The sequence below is a fragment of the Vipera berus genome (genome assembly GCF_964194415.1).
Source record: "Vipera berus genome assembly, chromosome: 3".
NCBI classification, from domain to species: Eukaryota; Metazoa; Chordata; class Lepidosauria; order Squamata; family Viperidae; genus Vipera; species Vipera berus.
Genome location: NC_138204.1, coordinates 2,435,342 through 2,455,422, shown reverse-complemented (window position 1 = coordinate 2,455,422; position 20,081 = coordinate 2,435,342). Strand labels below are relative to the sequence as shown.

At 51.7% G+C, this 20,081-nt stretch overlaps 1 protein-coding gene across 1 annotated transcript; it reads left to right on the top strand.

Moving 5' to 3' along the window:
* Positions 1 to 586: 586 nt before the first annotated feature.
* On the top strand, positions 587 to 17,593 carry XKR7 (XK related 7; the record flags this gene model as incomplete). The annotated part of the gene is made up of 3 exons (XM_081323551.1): positions 587 to 1,254; positions 14,601 to 14,800; positions 16,638 to 17,593. The coding sequence occupies 3 exons, from the start codon at positions 587 to 589 to the stop codon at positions 17,591 to 17,593; spliced, it is 1,824 nt and encodes a 607-aa protein (XP_081179677.1).
* Between the last annotated feature and the right edge of the window lie 2,488 nt (positions 17,594 to 20,081).

Here is a 20,081-nt window from a genome sequence, read left to right as displayed (position 1 = left end):
TCCCAAGGGGCCTCTCTGAAGAACCCCTTCTCCGTTGATCTGGCCTTTGATGCCCTGCAACCTTGGTGGGCCTCTGCCCCTCTCAACGAGCTGGCACCGACAGCCTGGACCGGGCCGAAGCGGAATAAGACGGCCAGCCCATCCTCGGTCGCGGGTGGTAGGGGAGGTGGGGGGGTGCATCACGCAGCCGGGCGAGCGGAGGGCTGATTGGGGGGAGGAGGCAGCCCCACCCAGCCTTTGAGGCGGGGCAGCGGCGGGAGGGGAAAGGAGGGGAGGGGGCGTGCCAGGGAGGGGGCGGGGGGCGCGGCCCGGAGGACCCTCCCGCGAGGAGGCCTGGAGGGCTCGCTCTCCGGCTGCAGCCCCCCCCTCCACGCCTGCTGGGGGCGGCGCCGCGGAGAGGGCGGGGTGGGCGCTGCCCGGCCTGGCCGCTCCCCTCCTCCTCCTCCTCCTCCTCCTCCTCTTCCTCCTCCTCCTCCTTCTCCGCCGCCGCCGCCTCTCGGGGCTCCCCCCGCGCCCGTGCCTCTCTGCCTGGTCCGCCCGGAAGTCTGGGGCTGTGCCTGCCTTCTCCCTCCCCCTCCCCGCCAACATGGCCGCGAAGTCGGATGGCCAGGCGGCCGCCGCGCCCCGCTGCTCCTCGCCCGCGCCGCTCCTGCGCCGGGAGGGCTCCGAGGCCGGCAGCCTGCCGCGGGGGGCGCGACGGGGCCCGGGCAGCCCCGCCGCCGCCTCTTTCTGTTCTTCCGCCCCGCCGCATCCCCATCCCCATCCTCCTCCTCCTCCTCTTCCTCCTCCTCCCGCGCTGCCCGTCCCGGTGCCCGGGCCGAGGGGCCGCGCCTACAGCCTGCGGGACTGCTGCTGGGTGCTGGGCGCGTTGCTGGTTTTCTTCTCGGACGGCGCCAGCGACCTGTGGCTGGCGGCCGACTACTACGTGCAGGGCCACTACTTGTGGTTCGGGCTGACGCTGCTCTTCGTCCTGTTGCCCTCGCTCGTGGTGCAACTGCTGAGCTTCAGGTGGTTCGTCTACGACTTCGCCGCCGCCGCGCCCGCCGCCGCCTTCAGCACCAGGGACAGCGGCGGCGGCGCCTTCAGCACCAGGGACAGCGCCGCCGCCTTCAGCACCAGGGGCAGCGGCGGCGGCGGCGGCTTCAGCACCAAGGACAGCGCCGCCGCCGCCGCGCCCCGCCTGGGTTGCTGCCGCCTTTGCGTCTGGATCCTGCAGGCCGTCATTCACCTGCTTCAGCTCGGCCAGGTCTGGAGGTAGGCCAGACGCCGCGCCCCATGGGTTAGGGGACCCCTGGGGGGGGACCTCCGGTCGGAGGGGGAGAGCCGGGCGCGCGTGGCCCGGGCCTGGGTTTTTTTTGGGGGGGTTGGGGGGCGCTTGCTTAATGACCCCACGACTCACTTAACCGCCTGAGCCAAAAAGGGCTGGAAAATTGAACGTGACTCTGTTTACGACCGGGAGATTGTGGGGGGAGGGGGAGAGCCGGGCGCGCGTGGCCCAGGCCTGGGGTTTTTTTGGGTGGGGGGCGCTTGCTTAATGACCCCACGACTCACTTTTTTTTTAAATTCCATTTATATCCCGCCCTTCTCCGAAGACTCAGGGCGGCTTACAAGCTTAGCAGTAGCCTTCATTCTATGTATATGCCTGCTTATTAGGGCTTTCACACAGACCCCAAGCGGCATTATTACAAAGTCAGCTTAATTGCCCCCCAACAATCTGGGTCCTCATTTTACCTACCTGGGAAGGATGGAAGGCTGAGTCAACCTTGAGCCTGGTGGGACTCGAACCTGCACTAATGGCAGGCAGCTGGTGTTACTTAAGGAGGCATTAGCCCACTGCTCCACCAAGGCTCTAACCGCCTGAGCCAAAAAGGGCTGAAAAATTGAACGTGACTCTGTTTACGACCGGGAGAGTGGGGGGGGGGGAGGAGAGCCGGGCGCACGTGGCCAGGTCCTGGGGTGGGGGATGGGGTCGCTTAATGACCACACGATTGACTTAACCTGAGGGGAAAAAGGGGTCTAAAATTGAACGTGATTCTCTTTATGACAGGGGGAGGGGGGAGAGCTGGGCGCACGTGGCCAGGTCCTGGGGTGGGGTATGGGGTCGCTTAATGACCGCACAATTCACTTAACAACCTGAGGGAAAAGGGGGTCTAAAATTGAATGTGATTCTCTTTATGACGGGGGGAGGGGGAGAGCTGGGCGCACGTGGCCAGGTCCTGGGGTGGAGGGGGTCGCTTAATGACCCCACGATTCACTTAATAACCTGAGGGGAAAAGGGGTCTAAAATTGAATGTGATTCTCTTTATGATGGGGGGAGGGGAGAGAGCTGGGCACACGTGGCCAGGTCCTGGGGTGGAGGGGGTCGCTTAATGACCGCACGATTCACTTAACAACCTGAGCAAAAAAAGGGGGGCTCTAAAATTGAGTGTGACTCTCTTTATGACTGGGAGCGGGGGCGGGGGGGAAGAGGCAGGCAGACATAGTCCAGGCCTGGAGTTTTGGGGTTTTCCTTAACAACCGCACAATTCACTTAACCACCTTAGCAAAGAAAAAAGGGCTCTAAAATTGAGCGTGTCTCTCTTTACGACTGGGAAGGGAGGGGGGAGAGCCAGGCACGCGTGGCCAGGTCCTGGAGTTGTGGTGGTGGTGGGTTTATCCATGTGCCCGGCTGCACAGCGTCGCTCCTGGCCTTTATGACCTTTGCATGGTCCCCAGGTGACGTGATTGCCATTTATGACCTTCCTTGGGGGGGGGGGGAAGCAAAGCCAGTGGGGGAAGCCAAGTTCGCTTAATGATTGCACGATTCACTTAACAACCTTAGAAAAAAGGGCTCTAAAATTGAGCGCGACTCTCTTTACGACCGGGAGGCGGGGAAGATCTGGACGCACATGGTGTGGTCCTGGATTTTGGGGGGGGGGCGTTTTCCGCATCCCCCGGCCCTCCAGCGTTGCTCCTCGCATTTCTGACTTTTGCAGGGTCCCCAGTTTCTGAGACCTTCCGGGGGGGGGGAAACTCCCGACGAGCTAAGTCACTGGGAGAAGCCAGTTTCACTTAATGACTGCCCAATTCACTTAACCACCAACGCAAAAAAGGTTCTAAAATTGACTCCCTTTATGACCCAATCGCTTAGACAGATAATCCAGCCTGTTCAGCACTCCACCTAGTTCTAAATACAGTGGGAGGGGGAATCTGGACCCCCACCCGTGAGGCCTGGCCCCCCTCCTGATCAGGGTGATTGCTCCAAATACCCTCAGCGTGCTGGGGAGTGAAGCGGGGGGGAGGGGAACCGTGCAAAGCCTTCCTTGTGCCTTTTCGGAAGGGCAGAAGGCAGAAATCTGGCCAGCTGGCCTATCAAAGGGTAGATGGGGAGGGTCCCTGGTCTGCTTCCCATTCGCTGCTAGGCAGCTTGGAGGAGAGAGAAAGAGAGCTCTGGAGAGCCATTGACCCCTGTGCCTGCTGCCTGGCTAAGGACTGAGCAGGGGGCTTGGGACCCCCGTCCCCAAGGCTGAAAGAGTGAGCGAGGCACAGGGGTTTCCGAGCAAAACTGCCACATCTCCCTGTTCTCCCCTCCTCCTGGAAGTTGGCCTTTGGTTCCTACTCGACTCCCAGAATTGGGTCTGAAGGATGCCGAGAGGCAAAGAAAGCTCCACTCTGCCGCGTGGAGATGCAGCTGCCTTCAAAGGCTGCAGAGGGCAGCTACCTCCCTTTGCCCTTTGTGCTCCAGTCTCCTGAATTATTTCCCAAAGGCTGCAGAGCTCCAGGTACAGCCAAAGCCCCCCTCTAGCTTTTCCCAGCAGGGGCCCTTCGGGTGCGACTCACAGGTTCCCACAACCAGTACAGCCCCAGTGACTGAGTGGGGCAGGCCTCAAATTAGAGGTCAGCACAGCAGGCTTCATGCATCGCCTGCTCCCTTCACTTGATGGACCTTCTGCGCCCAGGACAGCTCAGGGAGAGAGCGTCTGTCTGTCTGTCTGTCTGTCTGTCTGTCTGTCTGTCTCTATCTCTATCTACCTATATCTCTATCTATCATATCTACATTTATCTATCATCTATATCTATATCTATCTATATCTATCATATATCTATCATAGTTATCTATGTATCTACCTATCATATCTACATTTATTTAGATATGATAGATATATGATAGATATAGATAGATCTATCATCTATACCAGGGGTCAGCAACCTGAAACAGTGAAAGAGCCACTCGGAACCGGTTCCCTCACAAAAGGAAAAACTGGGAGCCGCAAAAAAATGTGTGCGCATGCGCGTACATGTGTGCATGTGCAGAACAGGGTTTGACTGAAGAGTGGAGCCAAGGCGAGATATGCACCTACCCTGCATATTTGAATTGATTGGTTGAACTTTTTTAGTCCCACTTTTTTTTTTTGGACTGCACATGGCAGAGGACTGGGAGCCGCAGGAGACGGCTGAAAGAGCCGCATGTGGCTCCGGAGCCGCGGGTTGCAGACCTATGATCTATACCTATCTATAGCTATCATATCTATATTTATCTATCATCTATGTATCTATGTATTTATATATCTATCTACCTATCTACCTATCATATCTACATCTATCTATCATCTATCTATCTATCTATCTATCATCTATATCTATATCTATCATCTATCTATCTATATTTATCATCTATGTATGTATGTACGTATGTATGTATGTATGTATCTATCTATCTATCTATCTATCTATCATCTTTATCTATATCTATCATATATCTATCATATCTATATTTATCATCTATGTACGTATGTATGTATGTATGTATGTATGTATGTATCCAGTGCTTTTTTTGTAAAAGAAAAAGGTGCCAGAACTCACACATGTCATACAACCCGCCTTGCCTACCCTACAAGGTTCCATCCAAAAAAGGTGCCGGAACTCCGTTCTGAGCGTTCTATGAGAAAAAAAGCCCTGCTTTTATGTATGTATGTATGTATGTATGTATGTATCTATCTATCTATCTATCTATCTATCTATCTATCTATCTATCTATCTATCTATCTATCTATCTAATCTCCTTCTATCATATATCTATCATATCTATATTTATCATCTATCTATATTATTTATCTGTCTGTCTGTCATCTATATCTACTGTATATCATATCGTATCTATCATATCTATATCTATCTGTCTGTCTGTCTGTCTGTCTTATCACAGGGTAACTCTCCAGCTGGGTTGACAGCCTCTTCATTAGAAAAGGGGTCACAGTCCATATGCTCCCCTAGCCAAGGCCTCCACCTCCTGCCCCCTCTGTTCCTTTCCTTTCTCCCTCTACCTTTTATCCAGCTCCCCACTCTCTCCCTCCCTCCCCCACAAGGCAAGGAAATTTGAGCAGAGGCCCTGGTGGGGGAGGGAGCGCAGGAGAGGGGGTCGAATCCTCCCAAGCCCCTCTACAGCTTCAGTCTTCCAGGCTATTAGAGAGCAGATCTGTTCCCTCTGGGTTGTCTGAATCTCTCCATCCCGAAACAGCCCAGCCTTTTCTTTCCGCTCGTATTCCCTCCCTTGAGGGCTGGGGTGGATCGGAAATGGATCCTTCTGCGGTGTTTTTGAAGCTGGGCAGAAGACAAGAGTGAAAGATGCTAAGGTCCGGTAAAGAGTGCGGATAAGACTAATCAAGATGGCCAAGGGCCTGGAGGCAAAATCATGTGATGGACGACTAAGAGTAAGTTTAGCCTAATGAAGAGAAGGACCAGGGGGGACATGATAGCAGTCTTCCAGTATCTCAGGGGCTGCCCCAAAGAAGAGGGAGTCAAGCTATACTCCAAAGCCCCTGAAGGCAGGACAGGAAGCAACGGATGGAAACTAACCAAAGAGAGAAGCAACCTAGAACTAAGGAGAAACTTCCTGACAGTGAGGACAATTAACCAGTGGAACCACCTGCCTCCAGAAATGGTGAATGCTCCAACACTGGAGGTTTTTAAGAAGAGAATGGACAACCATTTGTCTGAAATGGTATAGGGTTTCCTGCCTGAGCAGGGGGTTGGACTACATGACCTCTAAGGTCCCTTCAACTGTTCTGTTCTCCAAAGCACCAGAAGGCTAGACAAGAAGGAACAGATGGAAACTCATCAAGGAGAGAAGAAGCAACCTGGAACTAAGGAGAAACTTCCTGACAGTGAGGACAATTAACCAGTGGAACAACCGGCCTCCAGAAGCGGTGAATGCTCCAACCCTGGAAGTTTTTAAGAAAGGACTGGACAGCCTTTGTCCGGGATGGTCAACGGACTCCTGCCTTTGCCAGGGGGTTGGATCAGAAGACCTTTGAGTTCTCTCCAGCCCCAAGTCCTTTTCACCATCCTGATACTCCAAACAGACTACAAGGCCAGTGCAAGGGTGAGAGAAGATCTCCTGCCTTGGATTAGAACAGGGGTTCCCCCATTCAGAACTGGGCCACACGACCAACAGGTTGGCGTGCACATACCTGTGTGCGTGTTTGTGCAGTTTGACTTGCACTGGGCCGGCACGCGTGCACACACGCATGCAGCTCAACTTGCACAGCCCAATTCACCTCATCCCCAACCCCCACCCCCGTGGGCCGGCAAGCTGCAAAGGTTGAGGACCACTGGATTAGAAGACTCTGTTGTGATTCCGTGCCAGCCTGTGATCCCGGCAGCTGAGTTCGGGGAATCAGAGGAGGAGGAGGAGGAGAAGGATGGGCCTGGGGAAGCCATCAGAGTTGGAGGAAGGCTCTGATGAGTTACCAGACTTACAAAGTGAGGAAGATCCTGGCCCCTCCACTCATGATCAAGCTGAAAGCCAGCTGGGCTGGGAGGCGGAGTCAGACTCGGAGGAAGCACAGCTGGAAGACCACAGAGACGCTCGAAACGTAGACAGGTCACACGAGTAAATCAGAGGGAGGCAATGGGGTGACTCCAGGGGAGGAGAAAGCAGTGAGAAGCCACACCTTTGGGGCTGCGTAACAAAAAGGGAATGTGTGGGCAGGGGTTGGTTGCTGGAGGCAACCGTTTGCAAAGAACTTCTGTGTCCAGAGATGATGGTCTGTTTATGTTACCAGTGAGTTACTTCCTGTTTTGGCTCGTGCTCTGTTTTGTTTGTGGACAAGGTCTGTAACTTCAATAATAGGGGTTTATTTATCCAGTCTAATGCTAAATTAGGGGCTGCCTTGTGAAGTAACAAGGCGGTACGTAGGCTGGGACAGAACAGACTCCAAGGTCCCTCCCATCCCTATGATTGTATTATTCTACGATTCTACCATTCATTCTATGATACTTTTTATGAATTCCTGAATCGTGGAGTGAGTCAATCAATTGGAAAAGAACTGGAAGGAAATCTTGGAGGTCTTCTAGTCTCAGGGGTTGCCCCAAAGAAGAGGGAGTCAAGCTATTCTCCAAAGCACCTGAAGGACGGACAAGAAGCAAAGGATGGAAATTCATCAAGGAGAGAAGCAACCTGGAACTAAGGAGACATTTCCTGATAATTGGGGAACAATTAACCAGTGGAACTACCTGCCTCCAGAAGCTGTGAGTGCTCTAACAGTGGAAGTTTTGAAGAAGAGATTGGACAGCCATTTGTCTGAAATGATATAGGGTTTCCTGCCTGAGCAGGGGGTTGGACTAGATGACCTCCAAGGTCCCTTCCAAACTCTGTTATTCCTATTCTATTCTATTCTATTCTATTCTATTCTATTCTATTCTATTCTATTCTATTCTATTCTATTCTATTCTATTCTATTCTATTCTATTCTATTCTATTCTATTCTAGTCTATTCTATTCTAGTCTATTCTATTCTATTCTATTCTATTCTAACCCCCTGCTTGAGAAGGAGACCTTATACCATTTCAGACAATTAGCTGTCCAGTCACTTTTTAAAAACCTCCAGTGATGGAGCACCCACGACTTCTGGTGGCAAGCGGTTCCACTGGTGAATTGTTCTCACTGTTAGGAAGTTTCTCCTTAATTCCACGTTGCTTTTTGATGCCCTCTGAATTTCTGAAAGTCTTCCTCTTTGTGGATTGATCTGCTGCAGTGCTGAGTTTTGTTATTTGGTGAGTTTTGCCCCACTTTATAACTTCTCTTGCAACAGTTGCTAAGTGAATCATTGCAGTTGTGAAGTTAGTAACATGGTGGTTAAATGAATCAGGCTTCCCCATGGACTTTGCTTGTAAGAAGGTCACCGAAGGGGATCACGTGACCCCAGAGAAACCCAACTTGAAAATGGGTGGACTTCAACTCCCAGAATTCCCCAGCCAGCAGAGTTTCATTCTGGGAGGTGAAGTCCACCCATTGTAAAGCCTGCTGGTTGGGGAATTCTGGGAGTTGAAGTCCACCCCTCTTAAAGCATGCTGACTGGGGGATTCTGGGAGTGGAAGCCCCTCTGCCTTAAAACGGTCAGATTGAGAAACCCCCGTGCTACAGAATCCAGCAAGGATTGCCATGTCTGAAATACCCAGCCACAGAGGCGTCCATGCGCCAAGGACGTGGTGAGGCTGGGCACTGCTCCCTTGGGGCCAGCCCTGGGTGGGTGGTGCCCATGATGTGCTGGTCTCACTGTGACTTCTGAGCACCTCTTTGGATAGTCAGCAGCACCGTGATATTCCGGCTGAAACATTTGGCTGTTTCCGTCTTTGGATTTTGAGGAGCTTTAGGGGACAAAGTGAAGGTCTTAAACCTTGAACCCATTTTCTTGCTTCATCCCACCCAAACATGACAAACACACTGTTTTGCAGCGGCTGGGATGTCTGCCTTGCAACCTTACCATTTACAGATCCTGGTTTCTGGCTTAAGAGCTTCTTAATACCCACCAGGACAGTTTCCTGTCATTCATCCATCTTTTTGGAAGCTGCCAGGAAAGGTCTGTGGGTAACTTTGAGCTGTCCGGCTTCTGCCAAGCTGTGTTGACAAGCCCAGTTTGCTAAACAAGGAAGGATGTGTGGTTTAGCGTTGTGTAAAGGCTGGCAAGCCTGGTTTATTTGACCCATAAGCCAACGTTAACCCAGACCTGGGCTCCCAAGAGTTGTCAAGGTGGGAGGAAGGCCGCCGTAAGCCATAATAGCTGCAGCTTTCCTGGGACTCTTTCATAAGAAATAAAGAAATAAAGGACTCTTCCATAAAGAAACTTCATGGAAATTAATGTGATGAGGGAGGGAGGGAGGGAGGGATGAGGAGAGAAAGAGGAAGAATAGAGGGAGGAGGAGGAGGAGGAGGAGGAAGGGAGGAAGGAAATAAAGGGAGGAAGGAAAGGGAGGGAGGGTGAGGAAGGAAGGGAAGAATGGAGGGAGGGAAGAGAAAGAGAAAGGAAAGAAGGATGGAGAGAAGAGAATGAGAGGAAGGAAGGAAGGAAGGAAGGAAGGAAGGAAGGAAGGAAGGAAGGAAGAAAGAAAGAAAGAAAGAAAGAAAGAAAGAAAGAAAGAAAGAAAGAAAGAAAGAGGGTGAGGAAGGAAGGGAAGAATGGAGGGAGGGAGGGAGAAAGAGGGGAGAGAAATGAGAAAAGGGAGGAAGAAAGGAAGGGAGGGAGAGAAGAGAGATAGGAAGGATGGGAGGGAAGAGAAAGAGAAAGGAAAGAAGGATGGAGAGAAGAGAACGAGAGGAAGGAAGGAAGGAAGGAAGGAAGGAAGGAAGGAAGGAAGGAAAGAAAGAAAGAAAGAAAGAAAGAAAGAAAGAAAGAAAGAAAGAAAGAAAGAAAGAAAGAAAGAAAGAAAGAAAGAAAGAAAGAAAGAAAGAAAGAGAAAGAAAGAAAGAAAGAAAGAAAGAGAAAGAAAGAAAGAAAGAAAGAAAGAAAGAAAGAAAGAAAGAAAGAAAGAAAGAAAGAAAGGGAGGGAGGGAGGGAGGGAGGGAGGGAGGGAGAAAGATGGAAGGGGAGAGAAATGAGAGAAGGGAGGAAGAAAGGAAGGGAGGGAGGGAAGAGAGGAAGGAAGGAAGGAAGGAAGGAAGGAAGGAAGGAAGGAAGAAAGAAAGAAAGAAAGAAAGAAAGAAAGAAAGAAAGAAAGAAAGAAAGAAAGAAAGAAAGAAAGAAAGAAAGAAAGAAAGAAAGAGGGAGGGAGGGAGGGAGGGAGGGAGGGAGAAAGATGGAAAGGGAGAGAAATGAGAGAAGGGAGGAAGAAAGGAAGAGGGAGGGAAGAGAGGAAGGAAGGAAGGAAGGAAGGAAGGAAGGAAGGAAGGAAGGAAGAAAGAAAGAAAGAAAGAAAGAAAGAAAGAAAGAAAGAAAGAAAGAAAGAAAGAAAGGAGGGAGAAAGATGGAAAGGGAGAGAAATGAGAGAAGGGAGGAAGAAAGGAAGAGGGAGGGAAGAGAGGAAGGAAGGAAGGAAGGAAGGAAGGAAGAAAGAAAGAAAGAAAGAAAGAAAGAAAGAAAGAAAGAAAGAAAGAAAGAAAGAAAGAAAGAAAGAAAGAGGGAGGGAGGGAGAAAGATGGAAGGGGAGAGAAATGAGAGAAGGGAGGAAGAAAGGAAGGGAGGGAGGGAAGAGAGGAAGGAAGGAAGGAAGGAAGGAAGGAAGGAAGAAAGAAAGAAAGAAAGAAAGAAAGAAAGAAAGAAAGAAAGAAAGAAAGAAAGAAAGAAAGAAAGAAAGAAAGAAAGAAAGAAAGAAAGAAAGAAGAGGGAGGGAGGGAGAAAGATGCAAAGGGAGAGAAACGAGAGAAGGGAGGAAGAAAGGAAGAGGGAGGGAAGAGAGAGGAAGGAAGGATGGAGAGAAGAGAAAGAGGGAGGAAGGAAGGAAGGAAGGAAAGAAGGAAGGAAGGAAGGAAGGAGAGAAGAAAAAGAGAGGAAGGAAGGAAGGCCATAGAAAAGAGGTAGGTAACCAGAGAACCATGGTTTTTGAGAAGCTATTCTCAGTTGAGGGGTGGGGAACAACTCTCTGGAACAGCTGCCAGTCACCTATCCTGGCGGATGATGGCTTCCTGCCATCTGATTGACTGTGCGATGATCAATAGTAGTAGTAGTAGTAGTAGTAGTAGTAGTAGTAGTAGTAGTAGTAACAAGAACAACAACAATATTGGAAGGGACCTTGGAGGTCATCTAATCCAACCCCCTGCTCAGGCAGGAAACTCTACACCAGGGGTGTCAAACTGCCGGCCCGCGGACCGGAGCGTCACGGAGAAACCGCGCCCATCCCATTGCCGGCAATGGGGAAAAGTTCCGATACGTCGCGCGACGTCACGTGACGTCGCGAGTTTGACATGTCTGCTCTACACCATTTCAGACAAACAGCTGTCCAGTCTCTTCTTAAAAACTTCCAGTGTTGGAGCAAAGTGAAAGTTGGCAAACTGCAGCTCAGTCGCCTGAAATCCCGGTTGAGCAAACACAACGGTTCTGTCCTAGGCCTTAAAAAAATCCAACCAACCAACCATCCAACTGTATAACAGCAAAATATAATCTTCTGGGTCACACAGCAGGTGGAAACTGTGGACCTTTCTCCTCCCCCCCCACCCGCCCAATTCCACATCCTGGGCTGAAGTGTTGTGTGAACGTGACGGAAAACGTCTTTTGAAAACATCTGCTGACTTTGGAAGACGGGGAAGACGGTGGGAGGCTGGCTTTCTTCCAGACTTGAAGAGACTCAGCGCAGAAAGGTCAGAGGCGCTGGGGGAAGAGATGGATTTTTTTAATGGGTTCTGGAAAAATTCCCAGCTTCCCAAAAGCTCCGGCGTTTTGCTGATGCCCTGAATTGCTTTCAGAAGCGCTGAGCGGAAAGAGCCGAGAAAGCAGCCCATTTTTCAACCCTTCCTTGAACGAAGCGGGTGGCTCCACCGCTGCTTCTCGAAATGGGAAATAATATTATATTACAGGGTCATGAATGGAGTTGGGAGGGGGGAGGAAACATCCCTTCCCTCTCGTCATTTTTCGATCCTGAAAAAAAAAATGATGTCGAGACAATTGGAAAAGATGATCAAGGGACTGGAGGCTAAAAGAAATATGAAGAACAGTTGCAGGAATTGGGTAGGTCTAGTTTAACGAAGAGAAGGACGAGGGGGGACATGCTAGCAGTCTTACAATTTCTCAGGGGCTGCCCCAAAGAAGAGGGAGTCAAGCTCTTCTCCAAAGCGCCTGAAGGCAGGACGAGAAGCAACAGATGGAAACTCATCAAGGATAAAAGCAACCTGGAACTCAGGAGAAACTTCCTAACGGTCAGGACAATTAAACAGGGAAACAGCTTTTCCTTCAGACGTTGTCAATACTCCATCACTGGAGGCTTTTAAGAAGAGATTCGACATTCACTCGTCTGAGATGGTATAGGCCAGGGTTTCCTGTCTGAGCAAGGGGTTGGGCTAGAAGACCTCCAAGGTCCCTGCCAACTCTCTCCTTGGGTTCTATCTCCACTGGTTCCAAAGGATCTACTCTCGTGTCAACACGCGTTGACTTTAAGATCTTGCTTGTAGTGCACCTATCCAGAGCATTTTCGCATAGCCAGTTTGGTCTTGTGGTTAGGGTGCCAGGCTACAAACCAGGAGACAGTGAGTTCTAGTCCCGCCTTAGGCATGAAAGCCGGCTGGGTGAGTCTGGGCCAATCACCAGGAGACGGTGAGTTCTAGTCCCGCCTTAGGCACGAAAGGCAACTGGGTGACTTTGGGTCAATCTACAGGAGACAGTGAGTTCTAGTCCCGCCTTAGGCATGAAAGCCAACTGGGTGACTTTGGGTCAATCAACAGGAGACGGTGAGTTCTAGTCCCACGTTAGGGACGGAAGCCAGCTGGGTGACTTTGGGCCAATCACTAGGAGACAGTGAGTTCTAGTCCCGCCTTAGGCATGAAAGCCAGCTGGGTCACTTTGGGCCAATCACCAGGAGACGGTGAGTTTTAGTTTTCTGCCGTAGGCGTTACAGCCAGCTGGGTGACTTTGGGCCAATTACCAGGTGACGGTGAGTTCTAGTCCTGCCTTAGGGATAGAAGCCGTCTGGGTGATTTGGGGCCACTCCCCCCCCTCTCTCTCTCCTCTCTCTCTCCCCCAACCCACTTCGCAGGGTTGTTGTCGTGTTGGCTGTGTTCCCCTCCTTGAGTTATTTGCAAAAATGAATACATAAAAATGGCTGAATAATCCAGTTTTTGTAACTTACCAGCCCTGCTTTGGCGATTCAGGAGAAAGAATGAGAAACAGCCAAAGTGATGTTTTCAGTTAATGGAGACTCTTCTGCCTGAAATAAGAAGTTAAGGATCATTTTTCGGGGGGGGGGGGCGGGGAGCAGAACGCAGATATGGCTGGGTACCTGAAATGCCAAAGAGGGGAGGGGAAAGGCAATGTTTTTTATTAAAGTGCTTTCCAGAGAGAAGCTGGGGATGCAACTGAACCGGGCCAACAACCTTGGCCGATGCCCCCTTTTGCATCCCTCAAATTCTGGGAAGAATAAGTGGCGCGGAATGTGCAAATCGCGTCTTTACGGGCGCCAAACTGAACCGCGTCTATTTTCTCCACTCCCTGAATTAAGCTTGATTGCCAAGCAGCCCAGAAGCGTTGAGTGGTTTAATATCTGGAATTTCCAACAAGCTTTGCATATTTCAAGAAGACGCAGCTGCATAAATATTCCCCCCCCCTCCAGTTGTGACGATCTAGATTTCATTAAAAGCCTGGTGTGTTTCTTTTAATGATGCACAGTTATGTTTTTGTTTTTTAAAAAAATATATACTATTTTTGCTCTGCTTTTGTTCCTCTTTCTCGCCTTAAACTAGTAGCCTCCTTGATTCTCCATCCTGGGAATTTGAAAATGGACCTACAGGCATTTCTGCCCATGTTCCGCTGAGATGGAGAAAGATTCTGGTTGATTTTTATTTTATTTTTATTTTTTCTGCTGGGCATATACAGGGAGTCCCGGACTTACGACGGAGCCTGTTCAAAGTTACCCACAGCATTGAAAAAACTGACTTAAGACCTTTTTTCCCCACACTTAACGACCATTGTAGCCTCCTTGTGATCAAAACGGCAGGTCCTGGGATCAAAATTTAGACGCTGGCTCATAGTTATGATGGTTGCAGTGTCCTGTGGTCCCCTTTTGCGTAAAGTGGGAGAAAATTCACTTAACAAAATGTTTCGCTTAGCAGCAAAAGATCCTGGGCTCGACTGTGGCCGTAAGTTCGAGGACTGCCTGCACTAACTTCAAAACTGCAGTGATTGGTTGGTAAAATGGTAAATGTGGTGGTAAAGGTAAAGGTAAAGGTTCCCCTGCACGTGCGTGCTAGTCGTTTCCGACTCTAGGGGCCGGTGCTCATCTCCGTCTCAAAGCTGAAGAGCCAGCGCTTGTCCGAGGACGTCTCTGTGGTCATGTGGCTGGCATGACTAGACGCCAAAGGCGCACGGAACGCTGTTACCTTCCCACCAGAGTGGTCCCTATTTTTCTACTTGCATTTTTACATGCTTTCGAACTGCTAGGTTGGCAGAAGCTGGGACGAGTAACAGGCGCTCACTCTGTTATGCGGCACTCGGGATTCGACCCGCCAAACTGCCGACCTTCTGATCGACAAGGTCAGCGTCCTAACCCACTGAGCCACCGCGTCCCTTAGTAAAGGTGGTAAAATGGGGCAAAACAGCGAGCAACAGTCTCGCTTAGCAGTGGAAATTTTGGGCTCAGTCCTGGTCATAAGTTGAGGACTGCCTGCACTCGCTTTTCTCTCTCCCTGTCCTTTTCAACAGGTACCTGAGGACCCTCTACCTGGGGCTCCAGAGCCGGTGGCAGTCCGAGCATCGCCAGCGCCATTTCTACTGGAGGATGATGTTCGAATGTGCCGACGTCAGCATGTTGCGCCTTCTGGAGACCTTCCTCAAGAGCGCCCCCCAGCTGGTGCTGCAGCTGAGCATCATGGTGCAACAGAACCGGATCGACCCACTGCAGGGTGAGTGGAGGGCAGGGAAGGGGCGCGAGACACGGGGGGAAGCGGAGAGCAAGGTCTGGGGGGAAGCCTCTCCAAGGAACTTTACCTTTTGAACTCGGTGTCAATTGGGAATCGGATCCCTCCCTGGTGCTGTCTGAGCTGGCAGATGCTTCATTACCCCATTAGGTAACATCATCAGCGCTGGAAGGGAGTGGGGTGTGCAGAGAGGAGGAGGAGGAGGAGGAAGAGGAGGAGGTAGAGGAGGAGGAGGAGGTGGAGGAAGACAAGGAAGAGGAGGAGGAAGTGGAGGAGGAAGAGGAGGAGGAGGAGGTGAAGGAGGAGGAAGAAGAGGATGAGGAGGTGGTGGAGGAGGAGGTGGAGGAGGAAGAGGAGAAGGAAGTGGAGGAGGAGGAGGAGGAGGAAGAGGAGGAGGTAGAGGAGGAGGAGGAGGTGGAGGAAGACGAGGAAGAGGAGGAGGAAGTGGAGGAGGAAGAGGAGGAGGAGGAGGTGAAGGAGGAGGAAGAAGAGGATGAGGAGGTGGTGGTGGAGGAGGAGGAGGAGGAGGAAGAGGAGGAGGTAGAGGAGAATGAGGTGGTGGTGGTGGAGAAGGAGGTGGAGAAGGAGGAGGAAGAGGAGGGAGGAAGAAGAGAATGAGGAGGTGGTGGAGAAGGTGGTGGAGGATTTATTTATTATTTATTTTATTTAATTATATTTTTATACCGCCCTTCTCCCGAAGGACTCAGGGCGGTGTACAGGGCAATAAATATAAAAAAGCGGAATACAAAAGTTAAAAAACGATTAAATATTTAGCCCAGTTTAAAACAGTAGTAAAACATATTAAAACCCCAACCCTAACCCATCAGACCAGATCAGAACTGCTCGAATAGATATGTTTTTAAGTCGCGCCGGAAGGAGCGAAGGTCGGGGGCCGTCCGGAGCTCAACCGGCAAGCGGTTCCATAGGTCTGGCGCGCCCACAGAGAACGCCCTCCCCCTGGGGGCCATCAATCGGCATTCTTTGATCGGAGGCACCCTGAGGAGGCCCTCTCTGTGGGAGCGCACTGGACGGAGGGAAGTTGACGTGGGCCGCAGGTGTTGCCGTAGGTAATCTGGACCCATGCCATGTAGGGCTTTGTAAGTCATTACTAACAACTTGAAGGAGGAAGAGGAGGAGGAGGTGAAGGAGGAGGAAGAAGAGGTGGTGGTGGTGGAGAAGGTGGAGGAAGAGGAGGAGGAGATGAAGGAGGAGGAAGAAGAATGAGGAGGTGGTGGAGGAGGAGGTGGTGGAGGAGGAGGAGGAGGAAGAGGAGGAGGAGGTGGAGGAGGAAGAAGAATGAGGAGGAGGATGACTCTTGGGTCTTTGCTGCTCTCTGATTTTGATTGTTTTCTTGCAGACGTTTCATGCTAGCCCTGAGGATGTTCGCTAGCTGGGTCATGAAACGCCTCCAGGAGAACAACCAAGCTCAGACACCACCAAGGACCCCCACAGTCCTCCCTCCTCCTCCTCCACTCCGCAAACCATGTTCCATTTTTCCCCCATCATCATTTCTAGATGTGTCACTTTGGTTTGGCTTCTTTCCCATGTATGAACACCAATGTAGATGTTAGGTGGTTGAACCTCCAGCCTCTTTATCCTCCTGGGTGATGTACCTCCAAGGCGTCCTCCCCCTTGTCTCCTCTTGGTTTTTCCTTCAGCCCAATCCTCTTTCCCCCTCCCCCCATCCGGGCTCGAGGCGGTCACCCCATCCCCGTGGTCCCCTCCAGCTTCAGTTCCATTTCTTTCCTGGAGAACCTTCAAAGGCACCCTGTCTTCTCCCTAATCCTTTGTTTCCCTTTGTCTCTCTGCTCCTCTTGGGAAGGTCTCTCAGCTTCTGCCTCGCTGGTGTCTCTCGCGTGGACTCTGGCCTCCTACCAAAAGGTGCTCCGGGATTCACGGGAAGACAAGATGCCCATGTCCTACAAAGGTGCCATGGTCCAGATCCTGTGGCACCTCTTCACCATTGCCGCCCGAGCCATCGCCTTCGCCGTTTTCGCCTCTGTCTTTCAGCTCTACTTCGGCATCTTCATCGTCACCCACTGGTGCATCATGACCTTCTGGATCATCCAAGGCGAGACGGATTTCTGCATGTCCAAGTGGGAGGAGATCATCTACAACATGGTGGTGGGCATCATCTACATCTTCTGCTGGTTCAACGTCAAGGAAGGCCGCAGCCGTTGCCGCATGTCCATCTATTACATCATCACCCTGTTGGAGAACGCCGTGCTGACGGGCCTCTGGTACTGGTTCCGTGAACAGTACCTGGTCTCTGAGTTCTATGCCTTGATCATCGTTTGCGTGGTAGCCTCCAGCTTTGCTTTGGGAGTCTTCTTCATGTTCATCTACTATTGCCTCTTGCATCCCAGTGGGACCATTTTCGGGGCCCAGAACACGGGCTGCCTCTGCGGGGAAGAGCCCACCGCCGTACCCCGGGCTACGGGGCCTCCGCCAGACGTGATCACCAGTCCTCCACGCTCCTTGCCGAGGACTACAGAGCGAGAGGGGATGCCGGGGGACAGAGATAGCTGTGGGCCGGTCTTTCAGGTCAGGCCCAGCATGCCTTCCACCCCCGTAGCCCGGGCCCCACGGACAGAGGGGCCTGTTATTCGCATTGATTTGCCACGCAAGAAGTACCCCGCCTGGGACGCCCATTTCATAGACAGGCGTCTACGTAAGACCATCCTAGCTCTCGAGTACACCTCTCCGGCCACACCACGCCTCCAGTACCGCAGCATGGGGGCTTCCCAAGAGCTGTTGGAATATGAGACCACCGTGTGAACTGGCAAGGAGGGACCCTTTCAGGACACCTGGGCTGAAACGGGGTCCAAGCAGCCCTTGAGTGAGCAGGCCTTGGGGCCATCCCGGTCCCTTTCAGGTGGGACGGCGGGAGTGGCAGTCCAGCAAGCATCAGGATGTCCCATTCCCACATCGCAATATTCGGTTCAATTCCTCCTTCGCCCGGTACAGACTGCTCGTGGCTCTCTCCCGTGCAATGGTGGTCAACTGGTGCTATTTGCGTTTCTCCCGGCTCACCGTTTGAGCTATGCATTGGGTGGGTTGCGACACCCTCCCCCCCTCCATACCCTCCTTGTGGGCAGGCCCCCTGTTTCTCCTCCTGCCGAGTTGCGTTCCAGGAAGGACCCTACTCCCCAGCCAAGCTGCTCTCAAAATACCTCACTGTGACTTGAGCCAAGGCCACCAAGGGCTTCTCTTATCTCCGGTGCCCAGGAAGCGGTTGGCTGGGAGTGGGTGGGCGACAGGAGCACAGGGGGCCATCTCCGTGGTGAGTGTGTGTCAGGGGGGATGAGAACCGCAGACACACACCCCAAGGGAGTCCTAGAAGGAGGCGGGAAGATGGCTGTAAAGCAGGAGGAGGAAGAGGTTTTGGGCTGCGGGCAACTTTCTGGCAACGGGGGAGGGCGGTGGGTGGGATTTGATCCCAGGACTGCGTATTGGTGGGCGCCTGGCTTTTCTTGGAAGGAGACGGGAGAGGGGGGTGGCTGGCAAGTTTTTCATGCGGGAAACAGAGCTGGCACTGAGAAGCAGGACTGTTCACCTCGTTTTCGACTCGCCCCCCCAAATTGAACCGAAAGACTTCCCAAGGCAGCATATCCATCAACGTTATCCGTTTGGGAGGGCATATTCTGGATTTGGCGAAAGGTCTGCAGTGCTGTTGAGTGTCCTTACTCACAGGATGGGGGTGGGGTGGGGAAAACACCATTCGTTGCCCCCTTTCCTACGTCCATTTGTCAGCTTCCAACTGAACGAGAAGGCTTCTTGAAGGAGCCGATCCAATTCTCGGACCCCCCCCCTGGGTTGAAACAGTGCCATGAAACCCAAGCTTTAGTGAGTATTAAAGAGTGTGTGAGTGTGAGTGTGTGTTTGGGGGGGTTGTTTGGTTTGTTATTGCAGGAGGGGTGTTAGTATTAGCTTTCCAATTGGCAGGCTGCAGACGGGGTGGGAATTGGTGATGGTATGTGGGAAACGGCTTGGAAGACGGAAGAAAGGACAGGGAATGACGAGATAAGAGGAAGCTTAGCCCTCGGCTACATAACGGTTGCAGGAATTGAACGTAATTGAATACAGGTCATGCTCGACTTACGACAGTTCGTCTAGTGGCTACAACAGCGCCGAAAAAAGCGCGTCATGATCCTTTTTCACTCTTACAACCGTCGCAGCATTCCCCGTGTTCACGGGACCAAAACTTAGACGCTCGGCATCCGACTCATATTTATGACGGTTTATGCAGTGTCCCGGGTGGGGGGGTGGGGTCACGTGATCCTTTTTTTCCAACCTTCTGACAAGCAAAATCGAGGGGGGAGTCAGGCTCACTGAACAACCGTGTTGGTAACTCAACAACTTCAGCGATTCGCTGGACCACCGTACAAGAAAGGTTGCAAAACGGGGTAAAATTCACAGAAGAAGCGTCTCGCTTAGTGACAGAAATTTTGGGCTTAGTTGTGGTCGTAAGCCAAGGACTACCTCTACCTTATTTGGCCAGCTAGGATTAGGCACACCAGGGACTTCTCTCTGGTATGGAAGCGCTCAGGAAGAGGATCAAGGGGGGAAACCCCCCCCTAGTTTCTCAGGCTGTAAAAGGGGGCGGTGGGATTCTGGGAGTTGAAGTCCACAGGCCTTAAAATTGCCAAGATTGGAGAATCCTGCACGAGGCAACATTCTTTCGCCCTTCGCCTTCTCTCTTTCTCACACACCTCTACTCCCAGAATCCACAGCTCCCCTGGCATCCCAAGAGCAGCCACCACGGGGAGGAACGCTAATTAACATTCCAGCTCCACCCAAGGAATCCTGGGAATTAGCTAAACGGTGCCAAATTAGTGGTTGTTCTCTCTATTCGGGCCTACTCAAAGTCACAGCTTTCTGGATTGCTGCACTACAGTTCCCTTCGCTGCAGCCAACAAGGCTAGGAGCCCTACTGGCTGGGAGTCATTGGAACTGTAGTCTGAGGTAGCTCTAAAGTTGGCCTGTTGGACTTCCATCCTGACAATTCTCAGCCAGAATTGACGATAGTTTTATAAGCTGGAACAACAGAAGGATTATTATTTTCCATGACTGCCCTTGGCTAGCCAGCATAGCTAGTCCCTGACTTACCAACTGTTTGAAGTTACAACAGCACTGAAAAAGGGATTTAGGGCTGGTCCTCATACTTACGACCGTCTCAGCCTTCCCCACCATCACGCGATCATCGCTGGCATGCATTTACGATCTTTGTAGCATCCTGGGGGTCCCCGTGAGCTGCATTTGCAAC